Here is a 13,559-nt window from a genome sequence, read left to right as displayed (position 1 = left end):
AAAAAAAGAAGGGGGGTAAAGGCTGTTTTCCAGTTAGTGTCTTCAAAAAAGGAGAATATAGACTTGTTAGTCAGGAAAAACATGAGAATCTTAGGAAAGGAAACAAAGCATTAAGAAAATAAAAAACTAATTCATCTTGTAAGAACTATTAGGTTATATACTTTGTCAATCATGGTCACAGCATGCTTCTTTTTTTCATTATGGGTTTATGGTTGTGTGTATGTATGAATATGTGAGAGCAGGCAATAAATAGAAAGGACTACATTAGCAATAGAACACTGTACCTAGTTTAAATCACTATAACATCCAGATTCTCTTGAACTGCCTGAAAATCTATGCACTAGCAATGTAGGGTGTAAAAAATAAGAAAGTGGCAAGGCTGGGACTACCACTGAGGCTAGTTCCTACTCTGAGGTTTATGAATGGCACCATTTTTGGCAGGTAAGGAAAGGACAATGAGACCTGCTCTGCTGCCTCACAGCATTGAATAAACAAATCAAGAGAGCTCATGGAAGACAGACTGTTTGGAAAGATGCAGAAGGTGGTTTAACTGTAAGGGACTAGAGTTATTTATTAAACTGCTGTAATCATCAAGGAAATCTCAGCATAGAAAAAGAGACTATCTGAACAGTGATCTGCTACCTTTGGATTTCAGAAGTAACCTTTGTCTTTAGTAACACTGCTGATCTGTAAAGTCTTGTTTCCTTCCTAGTTTTCTCGTCTCTTCCCCCTGTGTGAATATATTTGATGAGAATTCAGATTCTGGGCCACTTGATACCTGTGTTGAATTGTAAAGTCTATACTTTTTGCAACCTAACTCCATTCCTTTTTAATGGGAAGGAAAAGGGTTGTGCATATTTGATGAAAAACTAAAACAGCTGGAAAAAAAAATTTAGAATTTAAGGAAAGTATTCTGACAATCTAATACAAAAGTACTCTATTAACCCAGCTCTCTAAAACCTCGGTTCCTTTCATTCGAATTTCAAGTCTATGGTTTTCGAAGTAAGAAGTGATTAACAGAGTGTGTGATCAGAAGTGTCTGGATTTACATGTCTAAAATGAAGTGGAGAAGTAGCTCTGATGACAGGAGCCAGCTGACACATGCTTCTGGTATTGTAGTGCTTGCTGAATCTTCTCTTGGCGATTTTATTCTCCTGGAAGAGGCTATGAGTTTCAGTCCTCTTATGCATCGTTTCATAAGGTTCTGGGTGTCAGTGAGGAACTCTTCTCCAGTAAGAAGGGAACTAAGTCCTTCCATCCTTCCTCATAGCTGGGATATTTTAGAGACACAATCATCTTTCGGTTCATTGTTACACCCTCTCACCACTTCCACTCCTGGGAAGACTGTCCATCTGGGCTAGATTTGATTTTCATCATTGCATATTGCACAGTCACCAATTCAATTGTGAGGCATTAAACTTTCCTACCATCAATAATGGGCTTCCCTGGTGGCTCAGGGGTAAAGAATCTGCCTGCCAGTGCAGTAGACATGGGTTCAATCCCTGGGTCAGGAAGATGCCCTGGAGAAGGAAATGGCAACCCACTCCAGTGTTCTGGAAATCTCATGGACAGAGGAGCCTGAAAGGCTACAGTGCATGGGGTTGCAAAGAGTTGGACACAACTGACCACACACCCACGCACACACCATCAGGAAGAGTGTATGGTTAGGACACATTTCATATGTTCTACCAGAGCAAATGGAAGATTAAAAAATTAGTATTGACATGCCATTATACAGAAGACTTTACAGGGATCAGTGATGACCAAAATCTAGCAACAGCTTCGGCAAATTTAAGTGGCTAATACTTTGATCTGTTTTAGGTATCATGGTTGAGAACACAATGATAGGATGAAAAAGAGCTTGTATCTTGACTTTTTGATTTTACTTCAGAATGTTTTGGGATTATTATTTCTATGCTGAGCAAACTTAAGTCTGTCATTATGGACCACATCTAAGAGATGTTGACTTTTCTTGGAATCTTAGAAATTACCTAGGAAGCCACATCATTATAATGAGATGAAAATGCAAGACCAGCTATCAACTATAAAGCTTATCACATGTACTTGGAATTTTCCTGAACATTACACACACATACACACACAGACGATTTACCCCTAACTCTTATAACAATTGTACAATATAGTTTTACTATCCCTGCTTTACATTTTAGGAAACAGGCTGAAAGAAAATAAGTGATTTGCCCAAGGCAACATGGCTGGTAACTCATGATCAAGATTTGAACCCAGGTTTGCTATGAGCCAAAGCCATGTTCATTTCCATTACACTGTATAGTTGCAAAGACAGAAACAGAAAAATTTTCTGATTCCCTGTCCCATTCTCTTTCCATTAAGCTATGACAGATATCAATTTTCTAACCTGTAATAGTAATGCAATCTGAACTTGCTTTCTATGGTCACTAATTTTACTAAACTGTTGGAAAGAAATACAGAAATACAGCACAGACTTTGAGACCAATGATTATATTTTATAGGAAAGAAATTATTTCATGAAAGAAAGAAAAAGAAATAGTCTGGCTTTGATGGTATATTCAGAATATTGACATGACCTCAGCATTGGCTAGCCTTAGATCAGTTTTCTGGAACAATCTTTAAAAGGGCTTTGATCCCATTGAATCCAAAATTTCCTTTCTATAGATTTGCAAATGTGTAGAATACCAGAATCCAACCATTTGGCTTTGATTTCAGTCACCTTTGCATAATTCTCCAGGTGCTTTATTGAATGGAGTAAAATAAATCAGTAGACAAAAGGCATTACCTGTAGAATGGAAGAAGGAACTAAGGAGAAGATACTTTCTCTGGAAAAGTTATCTATACTTTTAAATATTTTGTTTCTTCTTTACTTCTTGGGAAACTAAGTAATGAAGTATTACAGGAGTAAACTTAATCTAAAACTGATTTAAGTGAACATTTCCAAACAGTAATTTGGAAAATGATGGACTGTGGAACTAAAAAGCCTCTTGATGAAAGTGAAAGAGGAGAGCGAAAAAAGTTGGCTTAAAGCTCAACATTCAGAAAATGAAGATCATGGCATCTGGTCCCATCACTTCATGGAAAATAGATGGGGAAACAGTGGAAACAGTGTCAGACTTTATTTTCTGGGCTCCAAAATCACTGCAGATGGTGACTGCAATCATGAAATTAAAAGACGCTTACTCCTTGGAAGAAAAGTTATGACCAACCTAGACAGCATATTGAAAAGCAAAGACATTACTTTGCCAACAAAGGTCCGTCTAGTCAAGGCTATGGGTTTTCCAGTGGTCATGTATGGATGTGAGAGTTGGACTGTGAAGAAAGCTGAGCACCAAAGAATTGATGCTTTTGAACTGTGGTGTTGGAGAAGACTCTTGAGAGTCCCTTGGACTGCAAGGAGATCCAACCAATCCATTCTGAAGGAGATCAGCTCTGGGTGTTTTTTGGAGGGAATGATGCTAAAGCTGAAGCTCCAGTACTTTGGCCACCTCATGAGAAGAGTTGACTCATTGGAAAACACTCTGATGCTGGGAGGGATTGGGGCAGGAGGAGAAGGGGACGACAGAGGATGAGATGGCTGGATGGCATCACCGACTTGATGGACACATGTCTGAGTGGACTCTGGGAGTTGGTGATGGACAGGGAGGCCTGGGGTGCTGTGATTCATGGGGTCGCAAAGAGTCGGACACGACTGAGTGACTGAACTGACTTACTGGACTGTGGAAAGTTAAACCGTGCATCTCTAATGTTTATGATTATGATGTTTGGCTAGACTACAGATAAGGCTTGTACATTTAAAATGTCTTTCAGATTGAAAAACTTTAAAAGTAGCTGTGTACAAGCTTTTTTTTTTTGGTGGAGAATGTGAGTAGCTGTGCACAAGTTTCGATTTCACATGTTTCTGCCTTTACTAATGTATAGTGGTGAAGCAGCATATGGAGTTGAAAAAATGTTGGAATTGTGGTCTTCTCTTCCATCTCAAGGGCGTGCTTTTGGGAAACTCATAGCTTCTTCTGTTAGTTTCTGTTTCCCCATGTCTTCAGTGTTTGAGTTTTGATAGTTATCCCTTAGGGTCATTTTATAACTTATATATGAGTCTGTGACACTGAATTGAAACACTCTAGAACAGATGCAGATGGAAGCAAAAGGAACCCTAGGTGCTCCTGCTATCAGCAGCTTTCTCCAGATGTCTTTAAATCTTTACCTGACTTGTAGGACAACCCATCTGCCTTATTTTCCCCTCCCTTCTCACTTAGGAAGGGAGCTGAATTAGAAACACGTTTGTGTATGAGGAAATGTGTCTAGGGTTGGTGAGAAATTCAGCTCTCATATTGGACTCCGGAGTGTTAAACTTTGAGTTTTGGACATTATCTCTTGCCTTCTAGGGCAGATATCTTGAAAACACATTAGAACTACTTTAGAAATAGCTTTTGTGCAAATCTGCCACCTTGACAGGATCCTAAAAGATGGAAACTAAATTGATGTGTTATATTAAGTTTAGCATGACCTTGAACAACTGGTTTTTCAGTGTTGGCTGTTGTGGGTGTTACCCACAGTTATATTATAAAAGTGAGCTGCATCTCCACGGCTTCAGTCTTAGAGCACCAGCTGGTGAGCAATGCAAGGAGCAGGCTGGTAACCAACTTACATCATCATTCAACATGAGGATAACCGCGGTGCCAATGCTTCTGACCCTGGCTGTTTGTCTCATACAAGGTGAGCACTCTGCCTGTAACCTAAGCCTCTTGCCACATATTCCAAATCTCTAGGCAGGGACTTCTCTCCCTTCCTCCCTCCTCAGTCTGTGTGTGCGTGCATGTGTATACAAAACCCTGAACTATCTTGCCAGACATAGAGTTTTGAAGAATTACATATGCAACTTTCTAAACAGGGTATCTTTAAAAAGGACATGTAGTTTGAGATAATCTGAATTTTTATCCATCAGAAATTCTTCCATTAATTCAACATTAATTCTGAAAAGCTAATACAGTCTTCTCTATATTCCCCTCACCAAACATATAAGTTCATAGTGATATGAATTATACATATATTATACATATTTAGAATATTAAATGTGTGAAACATAATTATATGAATTATGTATACAACAGATATTTAAAACTTAGATGTACTTAATATGTATACTTTATTACTCTACTTATAAATAAACATTAAAAAATCAAATTCAGTCATCTGGTTTTAAACCAGTATGCTATCTAGCAAATTTTATTTTTGTGTTTTCAAATCCTAAATGAATTGAAAGTATTTCTTCTACATGGTAAGGGTCTTCTATGGGTGCCAGGAGATAGGTGTTTGCTTTTGCTATCTGAATTTGAAGGGAACACAGATTACCTAGACTTAACTTGCTATGAAGTGTTTACAAATTTTAAAAGGAAACCTCAGAGATGGAGAGTGAGGAGACTATTATACACAAATGATACCCACTTTCCTAAAATGAGTGTCTTGGTAACAAAAAAAGTCTGTTAATGAGAGAGCGTATTGGTCTGTGATTTTAATTAATCATAATATTTACCAGATCTCTAAATTCTGTGGCTATGATAAGGAGACAGTATTATCAGAATCCAGAAAATTTAATTTTATGTATATAGGATATAAACTTTATGCTACATTATTACTTAAAACTGTGACTGATATATTGGATATGTGTGTTATAATTTTAAAAGAAGACTACAATACTTTGTTCTGAAAGGATTTTTTAAGAAGTTAGATATTTTGAGGGGTTCAGAAAGTATATGAATATTATTTTTCAAAGAAATTGGCACTTTATGAATGAGAGATCTTTGTTATTGTATATACTGCCGGTGCAACACCCTCACTTTATTTGCCATGGTGCATTTTAATGTATTCAAATCAATTTGTGGTTTTAAAATATATTGTTGTTAAAATAAGCAAGATTCTACACTCAGTGGATTGTTCGTTTTACTTATTAAATGTTGTACATTCCCTTAACTTTGGTTTCTGTATTTTTGTCCCAGATGCTGCCAGTGAAGATGTAAATCAGGTTAGTCCTGCTTTTTCTGTTCATTGAATTCATTCCAAGATCCCTGAAGAAAAATGTTCTGTGACCAACACCTTCATATTAATAATACAGACATATTATACTGATGGGCACTAATAGCTTTGTTAAAAAACACAGAAACAGGTCTTTATGAATCAAGGCATAAATTACACACACACACACACACACGTGTCAATGCATTAATGATAACAGAGGTTGGCAAGAGGTTGTCTACAACACTAAAGGAATGCTTTACAATTCCACAAACAAACACATTAGTGAATTACTCTTGTTCAGCTTAACAGCTGAAAAAATCATGACACACACAGGAAGCTGAAATAAGTTTTCTTGTGATCACTATGCAAAAAGGAGCTGTGTATATCTTGTATATATTCAGTGTATATAGTTCATTCAGTACATATTTACTGAGCATCTTTAAGGTGCCGGGAATATAAAAACAAAAAAGAATCCTGCCATCATGGAGCTTACATTGTAAGGGAAGAAAACAGACAAGTTAATAAGTAACTTAGCAAAATATACAGTACATTAAATAATGATTAGTGCTAAAAGGATAGAAGATAGGAATTTCTGTGGATGGAAATGGTATCAGTTCTCAATAGTCAGGTAAGTTTCCTCTGAGAAGATAGCCTTAGAACAAGGATAGCATAAGATGCAGAGGGAGTGAATCATGAGGATACTTGCAACTCACGGCAGACTGAACAGAAGCACCTGTGTTTAATTTCTATAGAAATTAAATATTTTTTAATATATTTGAAAGCCACATTGAGAGAGCCAATTATACACACACATACACGCATGCACAACTGTGCCATTATTTCAGATTTAAATATTTCTGGTTATGTAGCACATATTTACTGTCTCTCAAAGATCATGAACATTAAAAGAATAAAATAGTACAAAGATTGTTTTCTACACCGAAACTCATAAACATGATTAAAATACTCTTGCTGTATTTTATTGTTAACTATTTTTTTTAAAGAAACATTACAGGAATATTCTAGAGAATTCCATTATAGTCTCTATTATTTCATTGAAGTTTGCTGAAGGTTCAGAAACTTCCATTGCATAAGTAGAGTAGGATGATAGGGTAGGGAAAAAGACTGGATTTTTGAGACTCAAAGAGCATGCTTGTTTGGATATGTTATACTCAAAAAAGAAGGGTATTGTGTAAATCTCACTATGCATGAAGAAATACGTTTCTGTTTTCAGAGTCTATGATAATGGGTGGTAGTTTCCAGTGCATACTTCAAATTATGCACTGATATTTCGCATACTGTTAAATTGTTATTTCACTGAAAAGCATTTTAAAAACAGAAATTTAGCCTCCTCTTATGTTGGCAAAAGCAAAAAGAATATGAAAAGTGATTATTTATCTGGAAATAATTCAGATCATAGTCTGAATATTTTGTCAGAAATGAAAACTATTGATTTGGTCTTCGTTACAATGCTGGATTTTTTTTATTTTCCAAGTTCGGTAGCTCGAGGTCTTTCTAGTGCCATAAAAACATGCTGAATGTTACAAACATGAGCCAGAGCAGCACAGAAAAGCACCAGAGTGATCTACAAGGATCTTTACCAAATGCTTACATTTGTCATCCCAGAAGGGTAATTACAAAGCCACATCAACCTTGTTGGTGCTTTAACATAGAGCAGGGGTGACGCCAGCTCCTGGGGGGTTATTTTGATGCCTGGGGAGGAACAATGGAAGACAGTGAGATGGATATCACAGCCAGTGAAAGAAAACACAAGAGCTTGGCCCTACAGGGCTCCAGTTTTTCTGAAATAAGTGGAGAAAACACAGAGAGCAACAAACAAAACAAATTTGAGCCAAAGACTGGAAATTATATCGTAAGTAAACAGTTGCAGAGAAGTCATCTCGCCACCTCAGGACCCGTTATGGTCCAGACCTGTTCCTGTTTCAACCCTCTCTATTACAGTCATTGGGAAGCTATTTCACTTTTCCCAGAGAAAAATGAAACAGTTTCTTCCCATTTTTATGGACTTTTTCTCTTGCCCAAGAGAATACACTGGATAACCTCATAACTCAGAAGAATAGCACTGAGTTCCATCTTTACTGATTACAAACTGTGAACAAATTTCTAAACCTATTCTCTGGGACTCTGTTGTCCATTTGTGTGAAAAAAAAAAAAAGGAGAGAGAAGAGGGCCTTTCTCGGATTTAGGAATTTATCTAATTGTGATATTGGAGAAATCCAATTCAGGAATTATTTTGGTTGATAATGTTCTTTTTCAGTTGACCAGTAGTTTCAGTTGAAACTATTTAAAGCTTCATTCTTCATGAATTTTTGTTTTTAGTATGTTCTTTAAGACCTGCCTCACAAGAAATATATTTCTATTACAAAGACACCAGGCTCTTCTCTCATTCCATGACAGGTTTTTTATCTGGACTTTGTAGGTTCAGTTATATCCAGCCAGTTAAGGAGTAACTTGCAATATCGGCATAAAATACTACAGAATCAGAGACCAGATATGGATCTCAAGAGACCTAGTTGTCAGTCTGCTGCCACAAACTGTTGTTGTGCTACTCAGATAAAATCACTGGTTGGTGATCATAATCTTAAGAGATTTCTTAGTAGGTTAGCCTTAGCAAAATTTCCCAGGGCTGGTCTCTGAAGTTATGTATTCTTCTTCACCATTAATCATTCTTCATTCTGCAAATGCTATCACTTGCCTCCCAAGTGTAGGATGCTGGGTTAGGTACATCATTATCCATTAGATGGTAAACACCATTTAGGCCAAGGATCCTTCTGCCTTATTTACTGCTATATCCATGACACCTAGAAGAGTATAGTATCTTCACAGTAAGTGTTTGTTGACTGACTGAATGATTACTATAAAGATATAGGAGGTTGAATAGAATTCTATAATCAATCCTTTGGAAGAGGTGCAATTGTCAGCACTGGATCAGAGGCTTGATTTAATTACTTATTTTTTCTGTTACAAGGATATTGAAGCCTTTTTTCAAAATAAAAACAAAACAAAATATAGACCAGTGAATTTCTTAAACTAATAGGTAATGTAATATTTAAAATCAGTGCTTTACTAGGTAGTGCAAATGCACCCACCATTAATACTAAGCTCCTAGAAAAAAATTGAGTGTCATATAGCAGGCCTTCATTAAATATATTGAATTCACCTTCTCAGCAACCTTTACATATGCCTTTCAATGACAGTTATTATTGAACTATGATATTAGACATTTTTATATGTATGAGCTTAGCATATTTTAATAATAAGCATGGCAACAACAACAACTATACTAAGCAGGAAGAAGAGGTAAGGTAGAGAACCTAATTATTGAATATCCACAAAGTATCAGGCCCTCTTTGAGGGATTTACATGCTTATGATATTTAATCCACATGAAACTTATGAAGCATGTATACTTATAAGTGGGCCTTTGAGAATTTCATTTGCCATGACTATTGGACTTATAAATGAGAACCCTGTCATACAGGCTCATATTTTTTGACTCCAAGTCCCTTGTTCTTTCCATTTTGCTAATATGGTTTTAGATGAATGCTTTTAGGTGAATTTTCAGTCTCCAGCAGACAATCCAGATTCATTATTTTTATTTGTATTATCTGTATCAAGTTGAGTGAATGTCTTCCATACAAAGAGGGTAGTGGTTATGAAATGACACTCTTCTTAGAAGGTAAAATTTGCTGTGATGAGGTTTCTGTAAACATTTTTTTCATATTTTTCCTAAGGAAACATGCAGTGAATATCGAGCATTGATGAAAAATGGAAAACTGTTCTGTTCCCAAGATAAAAAGTCTTTTCAAAGTCCTGATGGAATAATGTTTGTCAACAAATGTGCTATGTGCAAAATGATATTGTGAGTAAAATTTATCTTTCTTTCAAGTGTTTTGAATTACCACTATTCTGTGAACTCAATATATTATTTTTATTTTCTGTCATGTATATTTTTCTGAATCTAAGTTGGTAAATAATAATACTCAGCAGATGATACCTTTTGTCAGGTAAAGTTGGATAAATGCCACTCACCCACAAAGATTTTAATAATCACTCATGGTATTCTAAAATATCCCAGAGGGCTCAGTATCAATACTTTATGTAGTACTTAATAGTCTTTTGAGGATGTAGTTCCAAGTTGAGTTTTCTCACCTTGGGAGAAAAGGATTCTTGGGCCTGTTAAGACCTGACACTGTTGTACCCCTGAGAATGATGTGAGAGCCAACCAGGAGAAGTAGGATATACCCTGACTCTGGGAGCTGCCAGTAGGGCTTTAGACATCTAGGATTATGCTAGCATGAAAGGACTCTAGAATTGATTGTGGCTTCCAACTGCCTGAAACACAGAATTAATATCCTGGAAGTTTACTGACATCTTTGTGATGCTTCCTAACTTAATTTCCTTCTCTCCAGTGACACCCAAAAAAAGTTTGGGTTGGAAAAGGAAAACCCTCAAATCAAAGAAAATTTACTTTTGAACAGGGAGTTCATTCTCAGTCTCTGATCGTCAAAACTTCAACTCTGGTACCAAAACAACACTAAGCTAACCCACTGAAGATAATTATGTTATTCCTGGTAATGTGTCAAGGGATTTTATCTGACATAGTTATTAATATTGGGATAACAAAGCTCTGATCACATATGCTTCTAATGAAGACATTTTGGAAGATGAAGGAAGGCAGGGCAAAATTTAGGGAGGGGAGAGTCCCAGGGCAAGCTGAAGAATCCTTAGTCTTTTGAAAGCTGAATGTAAACCAGTAGGTGTATTACTTACTAAAGAGTTTTCTACTTGTTAACATAGGATGTTTTGATAGGAGACTGAAACTATGAGTAGAATAAATTTATTGAGAAATAAAACAAAAATACAATGCCTTTAAATATGCAAGGCAGGTTATTTATCACTTTGAAGTCATTCAGTCAGTTATTATGTTACTTATGTAAATTATATTGAGATAAACTTGGTTTCTTAACCTGGAAAGAAGGAGCCTGCATGAGGCATTAAGGTTTTCTTTAGATTGCTCAGTTTGCTCTGTGGGTCCTTAAGAGGCTGAAGCCTAAGACCAGACAGGCGAGCAGATTTGGGGTTGATGTGAACATAGCCTTTCAAAGAGAGCATTCTAAAAATGGTACAAATGGCTTTTAGAGCTGGTGACCACCTAGATCTCGGCAGTATTTAAGGTGGGTAGTGTCTTGTGCTGGAGAAGGCAATGGCACCCCACTGCAGTACTCTTGGCTGGAAAATCCCATGGACGGAGGAACCTGGTAGGCTGCAGTCCATGGGGTGGCTAAGAGTCAGACATGACTGAGCGACTTCACTTTCACTTTTCACTTTCATGCATTGGAGAAGGAAATGGCAACCCACTCCAGTGTTCTTGCCTGGAGAATCCCAGGGACGGGGGAGCCTGGTGGGCTGTCGTCTATGGGGTCTCACAGAGTCGGACATGACTGAAGAGACTTGGCAGCAGCAGAAGCAGCAGTGTGTTGTGCAGTTAACAATAGAGATTGTTGCTTTCAATAGGAATACACTTAAGATGGATGTATTTCAGTACTAAGGAGAAGTTTGTGGTACCTGTGGTCATTTCTGGACATACTTCCATTTCTGACAAGTTAGACTGGGCTGAGAACAGCCAAAATTCAGTTTACCGTGTATGATGTTAGTCCTAAAAATTGAGCAAGCATGTCTGAGCTATTCTATTCTTTGCTATCTTCCAGGGAAAAAGAAGCAAGATTCCAGAAAAGGTCCAGGCTTTTAACAAGAGCCTCCAGGGCTACTGCCCCAGGAAAGGTGAGACTATTTTGAGTCAACTTGTCATATTTGCTTTGGAGATCACATTCAACTCTATTCAGATCTATTTATTTCCTAATTACTAGGTTGTGAAGCCTGTTGTGAAGCCAGCTACTTAGAAGGGAGTGAACAGGGCTTAGTCCAGGGGTGGGCTAAATATCTGGTACAGCTTGTCCACAGGCCCAACCCATGACTCAACTCTGAAAACATTCTGGGCACTAACAGATGCTAAGAGTAAACCAGTGTGATGACTGCCTGGCATGGTCATTTCTCATTCCTACTCTCCTGTCTTGGTTCCAACAAGGCCTTCATTGGACTAAAGAACTAAGTTTAAGTCTCAGAATTTGGACAATTTATGTATCTCTGAGCCTCAGTTTATTCACTTTTGACATAGAACATGGATCAAATGAGAATCTAAATTTAAAAGGTCAGCTACAGTGTTTAACATGTGTTAGCAGACATGTGACTCATTTCCTTTCTCTTTTCCTCTGAACATATTTTCGAATACTTGGAGATTTCCTCTAATTCAAGTAGACTGGCTTGTTTATATCTATTTTGCAAACCGGGATTCAGGCTAATATTTGTTGGAGAAAACTGTTCTGTGGTAAAAATTTTTTTAAATTAAATAAAATAAAAACTATACAGATGCAACCCAACACACAACCACTTCCCTTTATACATAATTTTTTCATTATACAAAGATTTTTATTTGTTTAAAAAAATAAAAATTCTAAGCCCTGATTGGGCAACGTCTCTGGCTGGCCTACAACATCTCACAATAAGGTATTGACAAAGCTGGGGCTATCACAACGTGTTCTGACAACTAGTCATATTATTCCAGCTCTCCTATGTAGCTTCTTCTCCAATATCTTCTTTCTCTTCCTCCTCTTGTGCCTCTGACACATAACTAAAATGATCAGTTAAGGAAGGTACACCCAAATTACCTTAATATCCCTGGTCTAACCAAGCTAACATCTTCCTTGTCAGTGTTACTCAGGACTGTCTGAGCACCTCAGCTTCCACAATAGACCTAGTCAACCAAAGTCCTTGCCTGGGCTCAAACTGTCTCACTTTTAAAACAATAACACAGTCACCATGCAACTGATCAATAACTGAGGAAAAGGGGGCTGCTTTTATGCTTCCCAAATCTGTGCCGGTCAGAAAAGTTTACTTGATTTTTCAAATCTGCCTTTCTTTGTCACATTTAGAGAGAGGCTTATAATGTAAAATCCATTCTCCTCTTCCTCCTCTTTTTTTCATCATGAAAAGCCTATATATCAATGGTGCTTAAAAAAATACAAAATACAAGTAAGTGACAAAAATCCCCCAAACACACCACACACACACACACACACACACACACACACACACATCATTTTAAATACTACTGTTTAAAAACATTACTAGTGATATGTTTTCATATATAGACATATATTTGCTGAATTTTAAAATAAGATTTTTAAGAAAATTCTAGAATATCAAGACATTATATTTCTCTGTTATCATTTTATGCCTGAATTATAATTTTGACTTCTCAGTAAAGTTCTTATGGTTACATATTTTGCTACCTAGGAAATGATTTACTTATAAATTAAGGCAGTTAATATTTGACTGTGTGCCTTAAAGTAATTTATGTCTAGATTTTTACATGTCTGTGAATAGATTAATGTAACTATACAGTTTTATTGTTGTTATTTTTCTCCTGACTATAAAAGAAAACAATCTACTCTCTCTGTTTAGATTTCTCCC

General features: G+C 36.8%; 1 protein-coding gene across 5 annotated transcripts in view; it reads left to right on the top strand.

Annotated features, from left to right (window-relative positions):
• The first annotated feature begins 4,588 nt into the window (after positions 1-4,588).
• The window catches only part of SPINK5 (serine peptidase inhibitor Kazal type 5), an 85,076-nt gene continuing 76,105 nt past the window's right edge, over positions 4,589-13,559 (top strand). For all 5 annotated transcript variants that reach the window (XM_040239753.1, XM_040239756.1, XM_040239754.1 and 2 more), the window contains exons 1-4: positions 4,589-4,707; positions 5,988-6,013; positions 9,761-9,888; positions 11,738-11,810. In XM_040239753.1, coding sequence (XP_040095687.1) covers positions 4,653-4,707; positions 5,988-6,013; positions 9,761-9,888; positions 11,738-11,810 — 282 coding nt within the window. In that variant the 5' untranslated portion in view covers positions 4,589-4,652. The remainder of the gene's footprint in view (positions 4,708-5,987; positions 6,014-9,760; positions 9,889-11,737; positions 11,811-13,559) is intronic.

Source organism: Oryx dammah, unplaced genomic scaffold (assembly GCF_014754425.2).
Source record: "Oryx dammah isolate SB20612 unplaced genomic scaffold, SCBI_Odam_1.1 HiC_scaffold_5, whole genome shotgun sequence".
NCBI classification, from domain to species: domain Eukaryota; kingdom Metazoa; phylum Chordata; class Mammalia; order Artiodactyla; family Bovidae; genus Oryx; species Oryx dammah.
Note: the sequence above shows the minus strand (reverse complement) of the source record. Positions and strands in the feature narration are given on the sequence as shown.